The sequence below is a fragment of the Heptranchias perlo genome, chromosome 6 (genome assembly GCF_035084215.1).
Source record: "Heptranchias perlo isolate sHepPer1 chromosome 6, sHepPer1.hap1, whole genome shotgun sequence".
NCBI lineage: Eukaryota > Metazoa > Chordata > Chondrichthyes > Hexanchiformes > Hexanchidae > Heptranchias > Heptranchias perlo.
In genome coordinates, this window is record NC_090330.1 from 5,654,584 (window position 1) to 5,679,036 (window position 24,453).

The 24,453-nt window shown below is 43.4% G+C and overlaps 1 protein-coding gene across 1 annotated transcript in view; it reads left to right on the plus strand.

Moving 5' to 3' along the window:
• acer3 (alkaline ceramidase 3) overlaps positions 1 to 24,453 on the plus strand; it is a 165,869-nt gene that overhangs the window by 68,673 nt on the left and 72,743 nt on the right. Inside the window, exons 5-6 of the mRNA XM_067985669.1 lie at positions 6,383 to 6,464; positions 7,873 to 7,908. Coding sequence (XP_067841770.1) covers positions 6,383 to 6,464; positions 7,873 to 7,908 — 118 coding nt within the window. The remainder of the gene's footprint in view (positions 1 to 6,382; positions 6,465 to 7,872; positions 7,909 to 24,453) is intronic.

Consider the following 24,453-nt stretch of genomic DNA (forward strand, 5'->3'; position numbering starts at 1 on the left):
CATCTACCTTGTCGAGCCCTATAAGAATTTTGTATGTTTCAATGAGATCACCTCTCATTCTTCTAAACTCTCGAGAATACAGGCCTAGTATGCTCACTCTCTCCTCATATGACAATCCTGCCATCCCAGGAATCAGTCTGGTGAACCTTCTTTGCACTCCCTCTATGGCAAGTATATCCTTTTCTTAGGTAAGGAGACCAAAATTGTACACAATACTCCAGGTGCGGTCTCACCAAGGCCCTATATAATTGCAGTAAGTCATCTTTACTCCTGTACTCCAATCCTCTTGTAATAAAGGCCAACATACCATTTGCCTTCCTAATTGCTTGCTGCACCTGCATGTTAGCATTCAGTGACAAGGACACCCAGGTCCCTTTGAATATCAACATTTCCCAATCTCTCACCATTTAAAAAATACTCTGCATTTCTGTTTTTCCTACCGAAGTGGATAACTTCACATTTTTCCACATTATATTCCATCTGCCATGTTTTTGCCCACTCACTTAGCCTGTCTGTATCCCCTTCAAGCCTCTTTGCATCCTCCTCTCAACTCACATTCCCACCTAGTTTTGTGTCCTCAGCAAACTTGGAAATATCACATTTGGTCCCCTTATCCAAATGTCAGACAAACCTCCACCGAGTGCCTGGGATCAAAGACTTCCCTACACAATGGATGTGACGTGTTTATTGATCACTGAGACAGGCTAATAAATTGCTTATTGATTTTGAATTTGGTTACCCAAAGAAAAAAGAAGGAACTTGCATCGATTTAGAGCCTTTTATGTCCTCTGGTTGTCCCAAAGCACTACATAGCCAGTGAAATGTAGTCACTATTGTAATATAGGGAAACGCAGCAGCCAATCGGCCCAGAGAAAGTTCTCTCAAACAGAAGTGAGATAGATGACCAGATAATCTGTTTTAATGGTGTTGGTTGAGGGTTAAATGTTGGCCAGGACATCAGGAGAACTCTCCTGCTTTTCTTCACAAAGTGCCATGGGATCTTTCATGCTCATCTGAGGCTGTAGGTGTGGCCTCGTTTTAATGTCTCATCCAAAAGGCAGCACCTCTGTCAGTGCAGCACTCCCTCAGCACAGCACTGGTAGCAGAGTTTTCAGCACCCTATGGGCACCAGGGCCAGGACTGGAATTGCTCCCTGCCTCTCCACCTCTCTGTCCTCCTTTAAGGCCACCTCTTTGACCAAGCTTTTAGTCACCCTTCCTAATATCTCCTTTGGCTCGGAGTTGATTTTTGCTTGATTATGTTTTCCTGCGTTAACGGCACCGTGTCGGAGCAAGTTGTTGTTTTCGTCTTTCTCTTTTATAACCTGCTGATGGCATCAAAGTTTTAATCTGATATCAAATCGGGGAGGAGAGAAAACTGATTTTACAAGGAACAGGTTTTAAATTTAAGAAAACACTCTCCCCACCCAGTGGAAAAGAAAGAAAATGTATCTTTAAAAAGGGTAACTTGTGGCAATATCTGGAATGTTAATTGAAGATCTGACAATAAAGGTTAATTTTTTTTGTATTTGGAAGATGTATCCAACGTTGCAGTGCGCAGCCTCCGACAGTGTGTTTGGTAGTCATGCAGACCGTGTGTTGACAGGGTGTCTCCGTTAGTGAGAGGGGTCATTGGGCTGGAAATTGCTTTTAAAATAGCGGTAAGCCTAACAGCGCTCACTGTTATTAAAGGCGAAATCGAAGAGCAAGTTCCGGCGACCGCACAGGCGCAGTCAAACGCGGAAATCCAGAACTTGCTCTTCCTTGTTGGCCGGCGATTTGAGAGCTCCACGGATTGACAGCTCGTCGTCCGTTGAAATCAGTGGAGGAGCGTGAACTTGCTGCTGGAACGTGGTAAGTACCCACTAAAATAGACTAAGAAAGGTACACTCAAATATATCATCTAAATTAAGTTTAACATCATGGTAAGTCTTAATGACTGCCAAACAATCTCTCCAGCATTGAAAATTAAATTTAAAAAATGTGGAGTCTCATTCATTGCGATTTTAATAGTTGGACATTTTAGAAAAAAAAGTAAAAATCTTTTACTTTTGGTCTCTTTTATCTCAGTCTTTTAATTCGCTATTTCTTACCCTCTTTTTATTTCGCTGTCTCTACCTGTTTTTACAATGATTTTACTGTTGTAGCTTTCACTTTCTGACTTTTGACTCGTAGCTCGTACTTCAACTGACTGAGCATCAAAACTGGAACCTTCTAATCTGTACAGCTCCGTTCCCGTTGCAGAGCCGTTCTTAATGTACAAGTAATTTTTTGATGCTGCTTTTCTTGGTCTTGCAGCCTAAAAACGAAAAATGGCTTACCATTGGGTGGAATCATGTGATTTGAAAACACATTCCTGTTATTTGCTTGGTCTGTTCATTTTATTTTTGTAGAGAAGCCATTGAACTGCACATTTAATTCCAAATTCATCCTATTTAAATGATTGCCCACCCCTCCCTGCCTCCTTCAACCCTACAACCCTCTGAGATCTCTACACTCCTCCAGTTCTGGCCTTTTGCCCCTCCCCGATTCTCATCGCCCCTCCATTGGCGGCCGTGCCTTCAGCTGCCTAGGCCGTAAGCTCTGGTATTTCCTCCTTAAACCTCTCTTCCTCTCTACCCCTCTCTTCCCCCTTTAAGACACTTCTTAAAACCCACCTCTTAGACCAAGCTGTCGTAATATCTCCTTATGTGGCTTGGTTTCAAATTTTGTTTGATAATCGCTGCCGTGGGGTGCCTTGAGACGTTTTACTATGTTAAAGGCACTTTATAAATGCAAGTTGTTGTTGTAGACCTATGTAGTGCAGAAGTATCTTTGGAACACAGTTGGAGGCAGATTTGCAGCCCAACCTTCACATAAATGTGGGTTTAATGAATGTCCCGACAGGTTACAGCTGCCAGTTTCAACAGGGAACAGGTATCAAATGTTTGCACTTTGGGTCTCCACAGTGCACGGAAGAGCTCACTGCACCTGATGTTCAGTATAAAAATTAGAGAACAAATGCAAAGGTAAAGGCCCCTGTAGACTCTTTAATGGCACTATCTAATCCAATCAGCCAGTTGTGCCCACATAATGAAATTGGACTTCTAGACTTGCATTTCAGGCTTCCAGATTCAATATTGAGCAGAAATGTACCTGCATTACAGCGGTATGAATGTGCAATTTGAAGATAATTAAAGATCATCAAGAGGTTCCTAGTTGCTCTTTGATTTCTTTTTGCAGTAATTAACAGAATTTTACAAACATTGATGCTCTACCCTCCCTTCAAGGTATAAGTGCCTACCCTTTCATTTTGGAATGTTGTTTCTGTCCTCTTCCTCTTTAAGTGGCTTCTTTAGACTTAAACAAAAGTTTATTTACACTAATGTAACATCTGAAAATGATAAAATGTTTGGAGTGTTTTCATTTAAAATTGCTAAATTGCAGCCAAGCTATACTTACCGCAAACCGAATCAGTTGGACTCTTTATGTAACATCAGGGTAGTTGACAAACTGACAGTGCGACTTTATTATGCACTTCTACAATGGTACCATATTCCTTTGATGAGCTCACGCCCTCTTCCTTTCTATTGTGATATAACCTCTTAGACTGAATGGTTCACTTGTTTCCTACTTTGTGGATACAGGTGGGACCTTCTGCATTCCATGCACCTCAACTACTCTAATGATATCTCCTCCAGTCCCACTCTCTTTCCGCTGCTCACCTCATTATGTGTGTCTTCACTCTTTTTCTTCCCCCCCCCCCCCCCCCCCCCCCCTTTACTGCCCCTTCCTCTATTTTATACTTAACTCCATCTCATAAGAGATGAATAGCATAGATACATTTAAGGGGAAGCTAGATAAGTACATGAGGGAGAAAGGAATAGAAGCATATATTGATAAGATTAGATGAAGAGGGGTGCCAGGAGGCTCATGTCGAGCATAAACACCGGCATGGACCTGTTGGGCCGAATGGCTTGTTTCCTTGTTGTAAAATTCTATGGAATTCTATAATATAAGAAAGCATGGATCCAGGAAAGACCATTCCTTCTACACATCACTTACCATCTGCTCTGTTATGGATTCTACTGAATCCATTTAATCTGAGGAAAGATATTGCCAAGTTTCTCCTTGCCCCTCCCTGTCAAATCTAGCACAATTCCAGAACATCTGTCCAGTCTTATCCTTGCTGGTTTTACAGACTTAGGATGATAGGAATTGCTAGACGAGAAAAGACCAAACTCCATCTAGTTCGCCTCTACCATCCTGATGGTCGCATGATAATTGAGCTGTTGACTAATAATAGCAATCAATCTTTATCAATTAGTCTACAACAGACCTAGAAATTAGGTAAACCCCCAGTGATGGAGAGCTTTGGGAACCATAGATCCAAAGTCACCTTTTTCCTCCCAAGCCTGCTATGTCATGTCTCAAATTACTCATACACCTTATCCCAAAATGTTATTTTCTAAAAGAAATGCATTTGAGTGAATCGATACTAACTGCAGATGTTCAGACTAGATCTCCAAGAATGGCTCAGCATGTTTATCCAGTGGGGCAGCTGGGCCTTAGAGATGAGGAAGGTCCAATGTTTGATCCTTGGGTCTGGGCTGTGAGTTAGTTGATTTTGGGTAGGCCAGCGATATGTTGCTGCAGTTTGCCTTTGTTCTTCGGGTCATGGAGAGAACGGTTTAATCTTGGAACTGTCTACAGGAAGTGTCTCTGTATGGATATTAATAAGGACAGGGTTGGGTTCATTTTGATGTGCCCTGCAATTGAATAGCCTGCCAACCCTCCCATTGCCATAACAGCAGTATGGGCACTACAGTTGACTGGCTGAGTTAGGGAGGGAAAGATTAGCCAGTATTCCTGTCCCTGTTCCTGATCTCTGTCCAATGGCCTATGGTAGATGGACTGGGTGAGGTAGGGATAGTGCCCTCCCTAGTCAAGTAGCCTGCTATCTGGGCTCTTAATTGAGATGAGGAAAAATTTCTTGACTCAGAGGGCTGTGAATCTTTGGAATTCTCTACCCCAGTGGGCTGTGGATGCTCAGTCGTTGAGTATATTCAAGACTGAGATGGATAGATTTTTGGACCACAAGGGAATCAAGGGATATGTGGATTGGGCGGGAGAGTGGAGTTGAGGCCAAAGATCAGCCATGATCTTTTTGAATGGTGGAGCAGGCTCGAGGGGCCGTATGGCCTACTCCTTTTCCTATTTATGTTCTTATAAAGACCACTTGGGCAAAGTACTGGAGGGATGCTGATGCCGTTCGAACTGTACCCCTGCAAGAATCGGTGCTTTCTGGACATGAGAACGATGGACAAGGGACAAAATACACTGTTTGTGTAATGTTTTTTTTCCTGCCAATTTTCTCCCCATAACTGACAGTTTTGGGGGTGGGAGCTCTCCACCTGATGTCCATGTATGTGCTTTTCCAGCAGGGGTTCACGGGATTGTAAAAGGGAACAGGAACACTGGGCTTCTTAATTTTAATTTCTCCAATATATTGGGGTTAGTTGTAGCGCTCCAACATGACTGACCTGAAATTGTCTGTCTCACCATGGGTCACGGGTGAAATGTGTGGCTTGGTTTGCATGCACTTTGCAGTGCATTTAGCCACTCAGCCACCACCAGAACGTCATGGAACGTAATCAAAAATAAACTGTTTAATATGTCACTGGAGAGGATTGAAACTGCAAAAGTTTTATTTTTGTGTACCAATGGGGTGGTGCAGGCTGTGCCCTACAATAGGACATTGTTGTACCTTACCACGTTGAAACGTCTCAAAACACTTTACGCAATGAATCATTTTTTGACATGCAGTGATATTGAGCAATACAGACAAGGAACGCCGAGCGCTCAATCACTGCCCTTTGCTTAGCTCACGGACCTCGTTTGGAACAGTGCTGGGGCAGTATTCCTGGCACCACGATCCTTGGGTTAAGGAGTGGGAAAATCAGGCTGAGTTCCCATTCCTGATCACTAAATCCAGTAGACCCTGGTTAAGGGCAGGATCCAGCTTGGCAGACAGTACCTTCACAGTGCCTTTTTTTTAGGCACGCACATTGAGAGTGGCTATTTGGGTGTGGTACCAGAGGGCTGCTGCCTGCCACTTATGGAACTGGACAGTGGCATCGCTCTGGCCACTGCCTTAATGAGAGAAATAGTGAAAAGCACCAAATGTCAGGATGTGCAGAGCGATCTCCGGGGCTGGATGTTGTGTGTGTGTACAGAAGATTGTGAAACACTGCAAAAAAAAAAATAAAAAAAATTGAATGATCCTGAATAGCATACTTTCAAATTTGAGGTCTTTGTTATCCCAAGTGTGTGTACAGAGTTTATCAAGATTGGATTTGCGATCTTTTAGGTCTCTAAGTCTAATATTCTGTTATTTTGTTCAGGTACGAATGCTTCAAACACAAGAACATGCATAACTACCTTCTATCTTTTATACTGGTACTGTTCAGTGGGCTAGTGACCATAGTAAGTTTATATTCTTATTTTTTGTTAAATTGCTTTCTGTGCAGGATATTCATTTTTATATTGCATGCTGATATTTGTTTTTAAAAATGATCTGTAAGTTATAGTTTGTGGCCATTGCCTTTGAGTCATAGCTGAGTTTGCTAAACATTTCTATGCTCTGTCTCTAACCCCAGCACATTAAGTGAAAGACTTGAATGATGCTTGCAGCAGGGGCTAGATAGAGTCAAATGCAAGCATTAGCACCCAACAAATGTGGTGGCACTGATGGGGAAGTCTGCCACTGCACCGTCCTCCTTTTCTTTAAAGTTGACAGAAGGAGCGTTTCTCCTTTGTGAATACTGGAGCGTCAGGTCATTGAAAGGTTTTTTTTATTCGTTCATGGGATGTGGGCATCGTTGGCAAGGCCAGCATTTGTTGCCCATCCCTAATTGCCCTCGAGAAGGTGGTGGTGAGCCGCCGCCACAGTCCGTGTGGTGAAGGTTCTCAACCTCGGGACGTCCCAAAGTGCTTTACAACCAATTAAGTACTTTTGAAGTGTAGTCACTGTTGTAAAGTAGGGAAACGTGGCAACAAGTACAGCAAGGTCCCACAGCATTGAGATAAATGACCAGATAACCTGTGTTAGTGATGTTAGTTGAGGGATAAATATTGGCCAGGATATTGGGAAGAACTCGGTGTAATGTCTCTTCCAAAAGACGGCACCTCTGACCGCGCAGCATCCCCCAAGTACCGCTCTGGGAGTGTCAGCCTAGATTATGTGCTCAAGACTCGGGTGGGGCTTGAACCTACAACCTTCTGACTCAGAGGCGAGAGTGCTACCCACTGAGTCACGGCTGACCGCTAATAATTTATCTTGGAATACAGCTTCTCGTTGACAGCATGCCCTCTAAATACAGCAGAGAAACCCACCAGTACTGCTCTTGAGCCATTTGCTAGGAGGAAGTTGATAGCTACCTGAGAAATCTCCCCCTGATACCACCTCTTGCCCACAGCGGTGATTGGGAGCCTGGTGATATGGCACCTGCATTCCCCATTGTAGAGGGGCTTTAATGTGCAGTCACACTGCCGTGCTCTGCACTTCGATTCATATTTTTATCTAGTACAGTACATGTGTAATTAAAAGTATAAATAAACCCTAGCTGCTGTTCCAATGCACCGCATTAAACAAGGCAAAGAAACATTCAAGCTCATACACATTGGAACTACTGGAATGCTGTATGGGGCTGGACGAAAGTCTCGTATCTTTCAGCTTAATCTGCCCTAATAACTGTTCCAATGGCCCTTGGTGTTGATCTTGGCTGTTGCTTGATCGAAGAGCAGTTGGGGAAAATTTAGTGATCCATCGGTTATTATTAAAGGCTTTCTGGTTTGTTCTGTGTTCCAGTTACATTGTTCTTGTTTTGAACAGGTATATTTGCAGTGGAAGGAGCCAGTGTTTCACCAGGTTAGTAATGTTAAAGATTGTTACTTTGGAAGCAGCCTTCCCAAACACATTTTTGCCAGATACTGAATGGGAAGAAAGCTACAGTAATTTGTATTTTTTTAAAAAAAAACTTGCACTAAAAATTGAATGAGTGAATAACGAGGTGTTTTTTGTGCCATTTTTCTGTTAATGTCCAAGGATCACATACAGATGATGGAGGCTGTTTGGCCCACCTAGCTTATACATCTCAAGAAACCCAAGGTTCCCTCTGGCCCCACCCCCCCGCCCCACTCACGGCATCCAACAACCCCTCGAATAACATTGGCGTCTTTGCCTCCCCTATTCTACCTGCAAGAACATTCCAAGCATCAGCCACTTTCTATGTAGAAGTGCTTCCCAACACCAGTCCTGAACTTGCCCTTCACAAGTTTGTTCCTATATCCCTTTGTCCTGCAGTCGTGATTTAATTTACATAGAATTACATAGAATTTTACAGCATAGAAACAGATCATTCAGCCCAACAAGTCTATACAGGTGTTTATGCTCCACCCTGCTTCATTGCACCCTCTCAATATATCCTTCTGTTCCTTTAACCTTCATATATACTTATTTAGCTTCCCCTTAAATACATCTATGCTATTCACCTCAGCCCCTCCATGTGGTAGCAAGTTCCACATTCTCACTACTCTCTGAGCAAAGAAATTTCTCCTGAATTCCTTATTGAATTTATTAGTGACGATCTTATATTTATGGCTGCTAGTTTTAGACTCCCTAACTTGAAATAGTGCTCAGGAATAATCACTTCAATTCCACTTATAAAATATTGATCCAGAATACCAACCTGACTATTCCCCCAGTGTATATCTAGCTATTTGTTAAATCATTCCAGTGTCCTATCCCCAATCACCATTCCTGGTTATCCGTTCCAGCTGTGATCAGTCTCTCCGTAAAGAAATGCTTCCTGGCATCTGTCCTAAACTTGCCCTGAACCCGTGCCACCTAGACCTGCTGCCTTAGCATAACCGGAAGTATTGATCTGGGGTTTTTTTCTATCCCAGTAAGTATCTTCTACACGTCCAAAAGGACCTCTGGGAGGTCATTTTTGAATCTGAAGAGCCCCAGCTTATGAAGTAATTCTTCTCAGTTGATTGATTTGGCCCCTGGGATCAGCCTCTGTGCTGTGCTCAATGCTGTCTCCAGGAACTGGATAGTCCCCTTATGTTGTAGAATTGTACTCAGTACTGCAGCTGTGTCCTGAGCAGAGAACTGTAAAGCTTCAGCGTGACATCTAGGGATTTGAACAATATACCAGAGTGAGCAATAATACACACGGTGCACATATTTTATCAAAATATATTCCTGTAACCCACCTTGTATTTAAAGTAAGGTGCTATAATGAAAAACCCAGCACTACAGTCATATAATCAATGTGATATACTTGTTTATCTCACTATATCAGGAGCTCCCACTAACTTGACATCATTGTAGAAAGGTGCTGAGAGAGTCCTGAATACCGGTCAATTGCTAAATGCTGCTTTCCAGATTTAAAAAAAAATTTACATTGTGTGTGTGTGTGTATGTGTAAGTTTGTATGTCCATGGAAATGAGCTCCTGAGTCCAAGGCATCGGTACTTTCATGGGAGTTCAGAGTGAGCTTTCCTCTTGTGATTGTTTGGTTATGCAGTTCTGCAACTCTCTTCTGCCCAAAGATTATCCTCAATCTCAGTGGATTTTGTTTAATTTATGTGTTGTGAACACCCTCTTCACACACACCCCTCGTTTCCTGGGATGAGCTGACTCTCATTATATATGGCCAGATGGCGAATTATCCCATGGTGACTTTCATCCATTCTGTCTGGGGCCTGCTTCAGTGCACTGTGGCCATCTTGGAACTGTACCCAGCAAAAGTCAGCACTTTCAGAAGAGAAAGCTACAGAGGGTGAGGGAAGCCTATATTATTAAATCACTGAAAGGAGCGACTTGCTATGACAGGTGTGTTTCAAAATGCAGCAGTGCACAAAACAGGAGTTAGAGTTGGGCTGTTCAGGAAGATTTTTGCAGATTACTTAAGTCAACCCATTCAGAGTTCTCTGTCCTGTTCACCTCTGTGTGGTTGATACCTGGTTATATTGAGTTGGGATGAGTAGATGGTAGTTTTAAACACTTGCACAATTTAATGATTCTGAAAACCACAGCATTTCATCATTAGGTAATTAGTTTCACTTTTCATGGTATGACACTCCCTACTTTCCCTGTCACAAAACCACAGACTTGGATTGGGTGGGACAAAATTAACTTTGCTGTTTCTGCAGGCAAATACATGTGCTTGGGAATTGGGTAATTATCCTAAATGATATGTATCACCACCTTCCTTCAACTGGTTAAAAGGGAACATGAGTCTAGGCGGAGTAGTTTTTATGCAGTTTATACTTGGAAAAGATAACTCAGTCAACATCCAATCTACTCTGAATAAGAATCTAAAATAGCATCAAACCAAGACTCCGTCTGCCAATTGACCAAAAGTCTCCCCCGTCTGCCGACTGACCGAAAGTCTGATGTGAAATGGCCAGCACGAGTTCTTAGTGGGCACAGTCCTCCAACACAAAACTGTCTTTAAATTGGCACTAATTTGCAGTCTCACTCAGCGAGGCTACAGGAGGACTGATGTGGGAAATAAAGAAACAAAAATCACAATTGTGCAGTAGAGGGTGTTTTGAGGTTGGCGCAAGATAGAGGAAACCTCACACAGTGCCGTATCTGACCTGGGAGTGCTTGATGATGATTCTGGATGACTGGAATAGGAAGATTTCCGATCCCCAGCACTAACGATTATTTATTAAAATGGAATCATGTTCCTGGTACTCCATTTTTTGCCTTGGGTGCACTTTCCAGCCCACCTGCACACTGGCAGTTTGCACACTCTACATCCTAATGTCACACCTATGCAGCACCTGTCTTAGAGATATTTAAAATCTCTCCACCCCCCCCCCCCCCTCCCATTTAAAAAATGCGAAGCCGAAAAACATCACAGGACTGTACCAACTGGAGCACTTTGATATTACGGTGAAGAAGAAAGAACTTACATTTATACAGCGCTTTTCATGACCTCAGGACGTTCCACAGCTTTACAGCCAATGAAATACTTTTGGATTTAGGCACTGATGTGATATAGTGTATCAGCTAGAGTTCCAGTGCACTAGCTAAGCTCTACTATATTAGTTATCGCACCAGTGCACTGGGAGTGCTGTACTATATCAATTACCATACCAGTGTATTCGCAGTGCTGTACTATATCAGCTAGCATGCCAGTGCGCTCACAGTTCCATACTATATCAGCTAGCGTATCAGTGCACTGGCAGTTCTATACTGTCGTCAGCTGGAGTGCAAAAAGTTGAAATCGAATTTATACAAGACAAGTTATTTGGAGATAAAATTACATTTGTCACTAAGTTGCAAACATCACAGGCTTTATGAAGGGATCCCACTCTGACCAATCATTATCCTTGCCTTTACTCTTCAATTTCTCTTCCCCCATCTAGACCGTCCTTTTTTTTCGGTCTTCTCTATTAACAATAGTATGGTTACGGATTCTCTCAATTTTTCTTTCTTGTTCCTTCTATGCTCCAAATGCACCGTTTTACAAGCTCTTCCTCCTCCCTAAATTCCCACGTCCAGTGATTGAGGCTCATCACAAAGACTCCGATCCTACATATTCTTTCTCACAAGCTCCCGACCTCCCATAGTCTTGTCTTCCCTTTAACAGTTTTCGTGCTTTTAACCCAACACAGCATCACCTATCCATATTATCTGATTTACCTTGTCTTCCCTTACTCCTTTCAAACTCAACAATGTCCTGTACAATGAGCGTTGGAACTTGATCCCTTTATTGTGGCTTCTCAGTTTAAAAAGAGTTCTCATTGAAGTATTGGGAGAAGATCCTAATGTTGTTCAATGCCTTGTATGGCCGACGACCAACTGCAAATTTTCAAACATGAAGCGGTTCTCGAAATATCCAGTCATATCCCATCAACTCTGCGTTGGGTTTAAATAATATTGATTTCTCAATTTCTGTTTTTTTAAAAAAAAACACACAAAGCATAAATACTGTCTGGGCTTGGAACATTTAATCAGGCTTTGGCTGCCGTGTTTGGTGTGGTGTATGACAGCTAGGCATTTGAGATCTCAGGAAGAGGAAAAAATTGACCTCATGTTAGCTTAATCATGCTTCCTGCTGCCAGATAACAGTACAGCAATGCCAGTGGTCAGAGAGAAACCATAATCCAGCTTCTGAGGCTGGGTTAGAGCAGAGGGAACAGAGTTGGACTTGTAATGAATAATTTGCAAGAAGAAACAGTTACTGTTTTAATGCCTTGCAGATAGTTATGATTTCATGCTATTTAAGCCCAATGTTCAAGAGCTTCCCTAGATGGCTTAGTAGATAAATGAACTGCCTGGTGTGGTACTGAGTCACACAGACCACAGGTCTTGGGGCTGATCCCAGCTAGGGCTGTGGTGTGGGTACTAAAATTGGTTTCAGTTCCTACTGGACTAGGATGTGCACCTGTGGATGCAATTAATGTTAATTGTATGATTTATATCGATTAGTGTTAATTGTATTCAGGTGGTGGGTATAAATTTGTTTCTTGTTTCCTTTTTATAGGAGAGCTTAGCTTGGGTGTGATATGTGTGTAAAGGGGAATCTATGTGAATAAAGGCTTGGAAGCAACTAAAGACCAGGCTCTAGTATTCTATCCTTCACCACCTGGCTATCCAATCGTAACAATTAGGATCAGCCAAGATGCCTTCCCATTGTTGAATAACCTGCCGACACTTACAGTCCAGGCTCCTGCATGAAGAATAGCAACTTGTCTGCTATGGAACCTTAGCCCAGCTCAGAGGCCTTCTGATAAAGGAGCAGAGAAAAGGGAAGAATAATGGGAGTGTAAGGTAGGGAGAGAAAAAAAAAGTGTTCTTCAGTTTTAAATTGGTTTTATGTTTCTCAAGAACTGTGAATGTCTTGTTTGTGTAAGTGGGTTGGTGCTTCAGATTATCTGTCCTGAGTTCCATTCATAGGACACTAATCATAGAACAGTAACAGTATGTTGGACAATCATCACTCTGTGCCTTGGCATGGTTTGACAATCATAGAATTGTAGAAAACTTACAGCACGGAAGGAGGCCATTTGGCCCATCGAATCCGTGCCGGCTCTATGCAAGAGCAATCCAGCGAGTTCCACTGCCCCGCCCTATCCCCGTAGCCCTACAAAGGTTTTTCCTTTCAAGTACTTATCCAGTTCCCTTTTGAAGGCCATGATTGAATCTGCCTCCTCCACCCCCTCTAGCAGTGCATTCCAGATCCTAACCACTCACTGCGTAAAAAAGTTTTCCCTCATGTCACCTTTGGTTCTTTTGCCAATCGCCTTAAATCTGTGTCCTCTGGTTCTTGATCCTTCTGCCAATGGGAACAGTTTCTCTCTCTTTATTTATTCTGTCTAGACCCTTCATGATTTTAAATACCTCTATCAAATCTCCTCTCAATCTTCTCTGTTCCAAGGAGAACAACCCCAGCTTCTCCAGTCTATCCATGTAACTAAAGTCCCTCATCCCTGGGATCATTCTAGTAAATCTTTTCTGCACCCTCTCTAAGGCCTTCACATCTTTCCTAAAGTGCAGTGCCCAGAACTGGACACAATAATCCAGTTGTGGTCGAACCAGTGTTTTATAAAGGTTCATCATGACTTCCATACTTTTGTACTCTATGTCTCTATTTATAAAGGCCAGGATCCCGTATGCTTTTTTTAAACCGCTTTCTCAACTGCCCTGCCACCTTCAGCGATTTGTGCAAAAGTACCCCCAGATCTCTGTCTCTCTACCCCTTTTAGAATTGTGCCCTCTAGTTTATATTGCCTCTCCTTGTTCTTCCTACCGAAATGTATTACTTCGCATTTTTCTGTGTTAAATTTCATCTGCCACATGTCGGCCCATTGCACCAGCCTGTCTATATCCTCTTGAAGTTTACACTATTCTCCTCACTGTTCACTACCCTTCCAAGTTCTGTGTCATCTGCAAATTTGGAAATTGTGCCCTGTACACCCAAGGCCAAGTCAGTAATATAAATCAAGAAAAGCAGTGGCCCTAGTACCGACCCCTGGGGAACACCACTGTACACCTCCCTCCTGTCCGAAAAACAACCATTCAGCACGACTCTCTGCTTCCTGTTACTTAGCCAGTTTTGTATCCACGCTGCTACTGCCCCCTTTATTCCATGGGCTTCAATCTTGATGACAAGCCTATTATGCGGCATTTTATCAAACGCCTTTTTTGGGGACCAGTTTTGCCTTTCTCAGCTATGGGGAGGTGTGGAGGAAGAAACTTGCTCACAGAGAAGGAGAGGGTACTGTTAGAGGGTGAGGTATCGGTGGGAACCACTCAATCAATTCTGGAAAAAAAAAATCAATTGCTAGATAACAGTCAGCAGAGGCCTTGGGATCGATTTTCCACCTGGCACTGGAAGGTGAATGGCGCAGGGAGATGAGCAAAGAGTGAAAAGTACTTGAGCAAAAGTGAGAGCGACCTTGACAGAAGTAAATATGGAAAATAATGCAATAATTCATTGAATTCTGTAGAAAGTGAGAACAGAGACTGTGGAAGGCTGCTGACCCTGTGACCGTTGCAATTTCCTTTTCACGCTCTTGATGAAGTCATGGGTGTGGGGGTGGGGTGTTTTACTTGTTGAAAGATGTTGGTGACTCATTAACCGTTTCCTACAACTACATTTTAGAAATGCTTTAATGCTGAAATTCCCAGCTCTAGACATATGTTTCTGTTTGCTGTGACTTTTGTGTGTGTGCGCACGAGGGAGATAAATCAGAGATGATACAGCATGTTGTCGCCATTTTTTTTTACAACCAAGTTGCATCTACAGTTCCCTTACTTGGGTAGATATTTTAAGATGCTCCTGATTCAGGCGTGATGTACTTTGGCCAATACCCCAAGCTCTTCACTTTATAGCTGAACCAGTTTCATTCTTTTCCAGAACAGGTGACTTTTGTTGTGTTGTTTTGGGTAGGAGGCAAGAGGAACTGACTGACCCTGTTTTGTGCTTTCTTGTTGGCCAATCCCCCTAAACAAATAGCAAAACAAGCCCAGAGGAATCTGTAACTGGCTAACACGCAAGCGATAACAACTTGCATTTATATAGTGTCTTTAACATAGCAAAACATCCCAAGGTGCTTCACAGGAGCGATTATCAAACAAAATTTGACACCCAGCTACCTAAGGAGATATTAGGATAGGTGACCAAAAGATTGGTTGAAGAGGTAGGTTTTAAAGAGGGTCTTAAAGGAGGAGAAAGAGACGAAGGGGTTTAGGGAGCTGACGGCACGGCCACCAACGGTAGAGCGAAGAAAATCGGGGATGCACAAGAGGCCAGAATTGGAGGAGCGCAGAGATCGCGAAGGGTTGTCGGGCTGGAGGAGGTTACAGAAGATAGGGAGGGGCGAGGCCATGAAGGTATTTGAAAACAAGGATGAGAATTTTAAAATCACGGCGCTGCTGGATCCCAGCAAAAATTTAAGCCTGTGATAAAAGAAGCTATTAAGCAGATACTGGTTAGTGGCTTTTACAATAATGTGACCAGTACCAGAATAATTGAGCAGATAGGAGGGCAGAGGAAGTGAAATCTTGAAATGCTGTAGTGTGTCATCAGTTGACCATTTTGGGCTTAATTGTAATCATTGCTATTGTGCCAAAGTCCCCTCTTAAGCTTTTCCAATTAAAGTGGCCAAAAGCAACAGGAGATTTTATTTTCCACTGAATAAACCAGCAGTAACTCGCAGTGAGTGTAAACATCCTAGATTTTTGAGGATGTCTGAACATGATGTTGCTGGTCCACACTGCCTGCCCAAGCGATCGGCAGAAACAGTTTGTTTAATGTGCTAAATAAACGTTCGATTTCGAACCGATGCTGTGTTAGTCAACGGATGTTCCTCACTTAGCCTTGGCTCAGTGGTAGCACTCTCACCTCTGAAATTAATCAATAGGTTTTGGGTACAAGCCCCACTCCAGAGGTGAGCATACAATCTCAGCTAACACTTCAGTACAGTACTGTCAGAGGTGCAGTTTTTTAATTGAGACGTTAAACCAAGACTCCACCTGCCCTGTTAGGTGGATGTAAAAGATCCTATAGCACAATTTGAGGAAGAGCAGGGAGTTCTTCTGATGTCTTGATCAACACTTATCCCTCCACTGACACCACTAAAGTATTAACTGGTCATTTATTTTTTTGGCTGAGCACAAATTGACTGCCACATATCCCCACATTACAAGTGATTACGCTTCAAAAGTACTTCATTAGCTGTGAAGTGCTTTGGGACATCCTGAGGCACTACATAAATGCAAGCTCTTTCCTTTTTTTCCCTCTTCTTTTAGAAAATTGTATCCTAGTCCCATGCGAGTTACGGTCATGTAAGAGTGAGTGCCAAACGGATAGTTGTGGCCAAAACAGTCCAGCCCTTTCCACGGTTTTAATCCTTATTCCCCACTCCTACTGTACTATCAGTGGCCATTCTGCTGTTTTTTTCAGCCACTGCCCCTCCACTGTCTGGAACTCCTCCCCACTCTGCCACATCTCCCTGATTTCAAAAACCTCCTGAAATTCCTCCTCTTTAACTGTGACACCAGCCGCCTCCTCCAGTGGAGACCCAGGGCCCTGTACACCACTGCGTCTGATTTACTGTGCGATCTGTAGCTGTTTCTGCAGGAGGCTGGTTCCTAAGATCAGGAACCACATGTTGCCCAGGTCAAGATTTTTCAGACTGGTTCTTGAGTACAGAGTGTCACGACATTGCACCCATCATGACCATCCCCAATGATCTCAATCATTTTGTTATTTCCTTGATTGTGATCATAGAAAATTTACGGCACAGAAGAAGGCCATTCGGCCTGTGGTGTCTGCTCCGCCCGAAAATGTGCCACCCAGCCTAATTCCACTTCCCATCAGTAATCATCCTTCGTACAATCTGTTGTTTTAAGGGTGGGATCTGGGCCATCCTCATAGTACAGGGTTAGGAATAGGCGCAGAGAAGGACCTATGCATTTCTGTGCTTGTGGCATGATGTAGTACAGAACCAAGTACAGAAATACCTGCCCGTGTTCAGGAGGTAAGTACAGACGGCATTGAATCCAACAGCAGCATGAGAAACCTAGAATAAACATGGGCTTCTGACGCCATTGGGAGGTTGGGTCCTTTATACTGGAGTGCTTTTAGTGGCGGGAGTACTACATGTCTGCAGTCGACACTGTCACTGTAAAAGCGGCTGTAATGCAGAGTTTTAAAAATTTGTACTTGGGATGTGGTCGACGACCGGCAAGGAATATTAACTGTCCATCCCTAGTCGTGCTGAGAAAGTGGTGGTGGGACCTCTGCTTGAACCGCTGCAACTTTGTGGTAATGGTGTTAGGTGGGGAATTCCAGCGGGATATTCACTTAGTGACAATGAAGGAACAGGCGGTGTATGTACAAGTCAGGATGGTGTGTATCTAGGAGGGGAACTTGGAGGTGATGGTGTTCCCACGACATTGCTGCTCCAGTGCTTCACAATGGTAGAGGTTGCAGATGCTGGCGAAGTATACTTAGTGAGTTGTTGCAGTGCATCCTGTAGGTTGGGATGGGCAATAAATGCCGGCCTTGCCAGCGACGCCCACATCCCGTGAACGAATAAAAAAAAAAAGGTCTGCATACTGCTGCAACAGTATACCGGTGATGGATATTAAATCCAGTGGCAGGAGTGTTGATCTCCTATGTCCTGAATGGTATCGAGCTGCTTGAGTTATGTTGCAGTTGCACCCATCTCGCTCAGTGCTGAGTATTCCATCAATTCCGGTACCAGTGGTGGACAACCAGGCAAGTAACAGGAAGAGGATTCAATGTTGAGGACTCCCCGAGCCTCTCGCTCCCAATTGTGTACCACTGTATCCCCATCTCTGGTGGGTCTGTCCTGCTGGTGGGACAGGGACATATGGTGATGGAGGGGTGTCCAAGCTTTTTGTCTTCCGTGGCCTGTATTGCCATGTACTATAAAACTTCAGAGACCACACAAACCCGTCTCGCCATCAATTTGCATATTACGACAAAAAGGATGCATTTTTGTCGCAAACTTTGTCTTGCTTTTTGCTTCTGTCGAGGAAGACAAAAGTTTAAAAACCAGCTTCACTCAAGACAAGTCGTGTCCCTGTTTAACTCGATGCATTGTTGCGGCAATTGCTTGATTGGTTCGCCAGATAGCTACTTGAAGGAGAAGCCTGGCCCCTGAATTTTAAAAACAAATCTGTTATTTGATTTGTTCAGATACGCTTTCGGCAGCTTTTTTTAATTCAGGAAGACGGTTATTTAAACTCTGCTTGACTCCGGAAACCGTTTCAAAGGGATTTATCAGCTTGCCCTTTTCAAAAAGACGTCCATCTGGAATTTTCAAAGAAGTAGCTGTAATCTTTCAAGTGACTCCATCTGAAACTTCCAAAGAATGTTGACTATTCAAATAGTCCCAAAGTTGATGAGATAATAATGACGTATTAAAATTTGGCTTAGCATTAAAGCTGTGAACCATTGATTTATTTTCTGTTACAAGGAATTAACTGCGGGTTACTACTATGAAAGTTATGTTACTGCTACTGTTCACTTGTATGGCTATTTGTTTAATAAATTTCTTTGGCAGTTAAGATTTAGTGCAGCATTATATTGCCACCTTTCAAAGATGAGGAGGGTGCTGTTGAAGCACAAGATTGAATCAGTGCCTGAAATAATGTTTTGTGGTTTATCAATCACTTGCATGCTATAAAACTTTCCTAAATGTTGGGGCAAGTGAAAACATTCTTGAGGATGTCGGGACCAAGGACTCACCTATGGGAACTGTCTGAAACATAAAATCGTAGAATGATACAGCACTGAAGGAGGCCATTTGGCCCATCATGCCTGTGCTGTACCTTTTGAAAGAGCTATCCAATTAGTCCCACTCCCCTGTACTTTCCCCATAGCCCTGCATTTTTCCCCTTCAAGTATTTATCCAATTCCCTTTTGAAAGTTATTATTGAATCTGCTTCCACCACCCTTTCAGGCAGTGCATTCCAGATTGTAACTTTCTGCGTGAATTTTTTTTTTCCTCCTAACACCTCTGGTTCTTTTGCCACTTACCTTAAATTTGTATCCTCTGATTGCTGACTCTTCTCAAAGTGGAAACAGTTTCTCCTTATTTACTCTATCAAAGCCCTTCATGATTTTGAACACCTCTGTCAAATCTCCCCTTAACATTCTCTGCTCGAAGGAGAACAACTCCAGTTTTTCTGGTCTCTCCGCGTAACTGAAGTCTTTCATCCCTGGCACCATTCTATTAAATCTCCTCTGCACACTCTGTAAGGCCTTGACGTGCTTCCTAAAATGTGGTGCCCAGAATTGGCCACATACTCCAGCTGGTGCCTAATCAGTGATTTATAAAAGTTTAGCACAACTTACTTCCTTTTGTACTCAGTGCCTCTATTTATAAAGCCAAGGATCCGATACAGCCTTTTAACAACTTGTCCTGCCACCTTCAAAGACATTACGTGCAACCCTGGTCTTTCTGTTCCTCCACCCTCTTTAAAATTGTACCATTGAGTATATATTGCCTCTCCTCATTCTTCCTACCAAAATGAATTATTTCACATTTCTCTGCGTTAAATTTCATTTGCCGTGTGTCTGCCCATTTCACCAGTCTGTCTGTCTGTCTTCCTGAAGTCTGTTACTATCTTCCTCACCGTTTACTACATTTCCTGGTTTTGTGTCATCTGCAAACTTTGAAATTATGCCCTGTATACCCAAGTCCAGGTCATTAATATATATTAAGAGCAGTGGTCTTAACACCGACCCCTGGGGAACACCACTGTATACTTTCCTCCAGTCTGAAAAACAACCGTTCACCACTACTCTCTGCTTGCTGTCCCTTAGCCAGTTTTGTATCCATACAGTCACTGCCCCCTTAATCCCATGGGCTTCAGTTTTGCTAACAAGTCTATAATGTGGTACTTTATCAAATGCCTTTTGAAAGTCCATATACACAACATCAACCGCATTACCCTCATCGAGCCTCTCCGTTACTTCATCAAAGAACTCAATCAAGTTTGTCAAACATGATTTGCCTTTAACAAATCTGTGCTGGTTTTCATTTATTAACCCATATTTTTGCAAGTGCCCAATTAATTTTGTCCCAGATTATTGTCTCTGAAAGTTTCCCCACCACCGACGTTGGGCTGACTGGCCTGTAGTTGCCAGGTTTATCCCTCTCCTCTTTTGAACAGGGGTGTAACATTTGCAATCCCCCAGCACCGCTCCCATATCTAAGGAGGATTGGAAGATTGTGGCCAGAGCCCCCGTAATTTCCACCTGTACTTCCCTCAGCAACCTAGGATGCATCCTAGGGTGACTTTTCTACTTTGAGGGCTGCCAATCTTTTAAGTAGCTCCTCTTTATCTATTTTTATCCTATTTAATTTTTCTATCCCCTCCTCCTTTACTATGACGTTGGCAACATCCTCCTCTTTAATGAAGACAGATGCAAAGTATTCATTTTAGTACCTCAGCCATGGCCACTGACTCCACAAGAAGATCTCCTTTTTGGCCCCTAATCGGTCCCACCCTGCCTTTGACTACTCTTTTACTATTTATATGTTTATAAAAGACTTTAGGGTTCCCTTTTGTGTTACCCACTGAGGAAAAGTATCTAGAATAAAAGAACCTAAAAAAGTAACGTTACCTTCTTAAGTTGCTGTTCTGATTAAGAATTACCCTCCAGTAAACTATGTTTACTATTAATGGGAGGATTTTGCACATGACCTTTTTTAAATGCAGAAATCAATGTTTAACATCAAATCAGTTTCTTTATTAAAAAACATTCTGACTGTTGATTTGATTTGGTTTGAACAATGAGTACCAATGACTTCATTAGAGGCACCGGCTTGGTGGGGTTACTGAGTCTGATGCAGGTTGTGATGGAGCCAAATAAACACTGATAACATTCAGTGACGAAAGAATGCTTTCATGTGAATCTGTATGCATATTAATCCAGCTCTCTTCCGCTTTCCAGCTTAGTAACACAGTAACTTGAAATCTGCTTCCAGATTGACATCAGTACTCACTATTTAAGCAAGCTGATTGTATTAAAAGTACTGGTGAGATTTCCTCCCATTTTAAGGCTTTTTTTTTAACCTTCGGTTTGGTTCCAGATTTTGGGAGAGTGGCCTAGGTGTGTCCCTCTGCTGAGTTTACCTATTCGAGTGGAGCTGGCTTCTATGTCGACCTCCTCCCAGACAGAAACTCGCTGTTGCACACGTCCACCACTGGTCTGCAAGATCTTAAGCACTGTGCACGCACAATTGGTCAACAAGTTGACATATGCTGAGCTGATACCATGCATCAGCATCTCTGTAGCGTGATGTAATTCTCATTCTTGTTTACAGATCCCTCCATGGCCTCGCCCCTCCCTATCTCTGCAACCTCCCCCAGCCCTACAATCCTGTGAGGTCTCTGCGCTCCTCTAATTTTGACCTTTTGTGCATCCCCGATTTTAATCGCTCCATCATTGGCGGCCGTGCCTTCAATTGCCTAGGCCCTAAGCTCTGGAATTCCCTCCCTAAGCCTCTCTCGTTCCGCCTTTTAAGACGCTCCTTAAAACGTACCTCTTTGACCAAGCTTTTAGTCTCCTGTCCTAATATCCCCTTATGTGGCTCGGTGTTAAATTTTGTTTGATAACACTCCAGTGAAGTGCCTTGGGACCTTTTTACAATATTAAGGGCGCTATATAAATGCAAGTTGTTGTAAGCATGCTGATGGAACTCAGCACGCCTAATAGGCCAATCAGGCAGCTTTGAGAACCAGCGACAAATCAAGAGACCCGGTAAAAACAGATTTGCTGTCAAGATTTGCCCGGACCAGTTAGGGAGCGCTGTTGACTGAGCATGACCCACGAGTTGGGAGTTGGATGGCACTGCTATAATGCAAAAGCATATCTTGTCCCGCAGTATGGATCTTCAGTTACTGGACGTTTTAACCTGCTGATTTATTGGTGACGGATGTTCAATACCTTTGCCATTACCTGACGGTATAAAGGTGGACGTATACCAGGAAACCAATGCAACCTGAGATGGGGAAAAGGGTGTAAAATTAGAGGAGGAGCCCATTATACTGAATCCTAACACTTTTGCACCAGTCAAACTTTCTGGTTGAAGTGGGTATGGGCACATAAGATGCCTGCTGACATATGGGGAATGTATTACTGCACCCTGTAAATGAGGGAAGCACTTCATAAGGTGTATTTAATTTGTACCTTTTGTCCCTGGCATCCAGTATTGCTGAAAGCCTTGTGGGGTGGGTTTAAATGCCATTCTCTGCAATGTAGCTAATCACGGGTATGGAAACTGGTATAATTGAAACCAGGCCAGTTTTGAAAAGAATAGAGGGAAAGAACTTGCATTTATATAGCACCTTTCACAACCTCAGGGTGTCCCAACCTGCCAATGAAGTACTTTTGAAATGTAGACACTGTTGTAACGTATGGGAACGCGGTACCCAATTTTCACACAGCAATAAGATAAATGATCTGGTAATCTGTTTTATTGGTGTTGATTGTGGGATAAATGTTGGCCTGTTTTTATAACTGATCAGCTGGAACCGTGCTGTGATAAGGTGCTGCAGCAAATTTCCTCTGTCCTCCAGAGACCCACCCCTCCTCCCCCATCGTTGTTAAATGGTGTTGGTGCCTGTTCAAAGTACATAATTGCCCCTCACCCTGAGAAATGGACAGGTTCAGAGGCACAGGCAAGGATGGGTGGAAGTCCTGTATTGTGCTAGATCCCTCTCCAGAATGGCTGACATAGAATTCTGGCTTCGTGATGCCAAGGTCCTGTATATTATTGCGAGTCCTGAGCTGCGTGTAACTCTGGCTCTACAGGCTCTTCGACAATCGCAGATCTCTGCTTGAGTGCTGCCCTCTGGCTAACCTGCAGAATGGAAAAAAATCTTTCAACAGGTTATCAGGAAGTAGAATTTATATTATAAAGTGTTTCATTTGTTTTGTATTTTTTTCTTAGGATGTGGGCAGTGCTGGCAAGGCCGGCATTTAGTGCCCATCCATAGTTGCCCTGAGAAGGTGGTGTCGATGGGACGTCTCCTTGAACCGCTGCAGTCCTTGTGATGGTGCTCCCACAATAGTGTTAGGGAGGGAATTCCAGCATATTCACCTAGCGATAAAGGAACTACGATATATGTCCAAGTCAGCATGGCGTGTGACTTGGAGGTGATGGTGCTCCCATGACATTGCTGTCCTTGGCCTTCGCAGAGATAGAAATACTGTTGAAGTAGTCTTGGTGAGTTGCTGCGTTGCATTCTTCTAGATTGTACATATTGCAGCCATAGTCCCCTGGTGACAGAGGGAGTGGATATTGACTTCAGTTGCAAGGCCACTGATCAAGCAAGCTGCTGTGTCCTGGATGGTGTCGAGCTTCTTGAAAGTTGTTGCAGCTGCACCCATCCAGGTAAGTGGTGAGTATTCCATCACACTCTCGAGTTGAGCGTTGTAGATGGTCAGCAGGTGAGCCACTTGTCGCAGCGTACCCAGCCTCTGCCCTGCTCATGGTGTTCGTATGAGGCTGTGATGTCTGGCCTCTGACAACCAAGTCAGGTATGATTCTAGTCACCTGAAGGATTTTCCTTCGACTCTCATTGACCTCAATTTTGCTAGGGCTCCTTGGTACTATTCTCTGTTGAATGCTGCTTTATGTTCGCCTCTCCTCTAGCATTCAGCTCTTACATCTGTGTCTGGATTAAGGATGGGAAAGAGGTCGAGAGCTGGGTGCTTCTGGTGGAACATGAACTGAGCGTCGGTGAGCAGGTATTGCTCAATGGCACTATCGATGACTCCTTTCATCGCTTTGCTGATGATTGGGAGGAGGATGATAGGGCGGTAATTGGCCGGGTTAGATATATCCTGTTTAGTGTGGATAGGAAATAACCTGGGCAATCTTCCACATTGTCGGGTAGATGCCAGTGTCACGGCTATAATGGAACAGCTTGGCTAGGGAAGCAGCTAGCTGTGGTGCACAGGTCTTCAGTACGAGAGCTGGGAAGTTGTCAGGATCCATAGCCTTTGATGTGCCCAATGCATTCAGTTGCTTCTTAATATCACGTGGCTGGAAACGTGTTTGATGGTGGGGACCTGGGGATCATCCATATTGAAGAACAAGGTTGTTCTCCCTTCACTGAAAATGATTTATTTTCTGAGGATTACAGTGACAAGAGTCTGAGTCGAGGGATGACTAGAGGATGTAGCAACCACAGTCTGCACGCCCACAGTAACCACAAGGGAGATCCAGGAACAGAAATCTGCACAGTGACTGCTTTGTTGGGCTCACAGATTCCGCTTGCAGACAACCGGAGCTTTTGTCAAGTTAGTGGATTGAATAAATGCATTTTTTTTTGGTGGGGCTGGCGGGGGGGAGGGGTGGCTGCTGTTGGAAAGCTAAATTTATTTCCTTTTAAGCA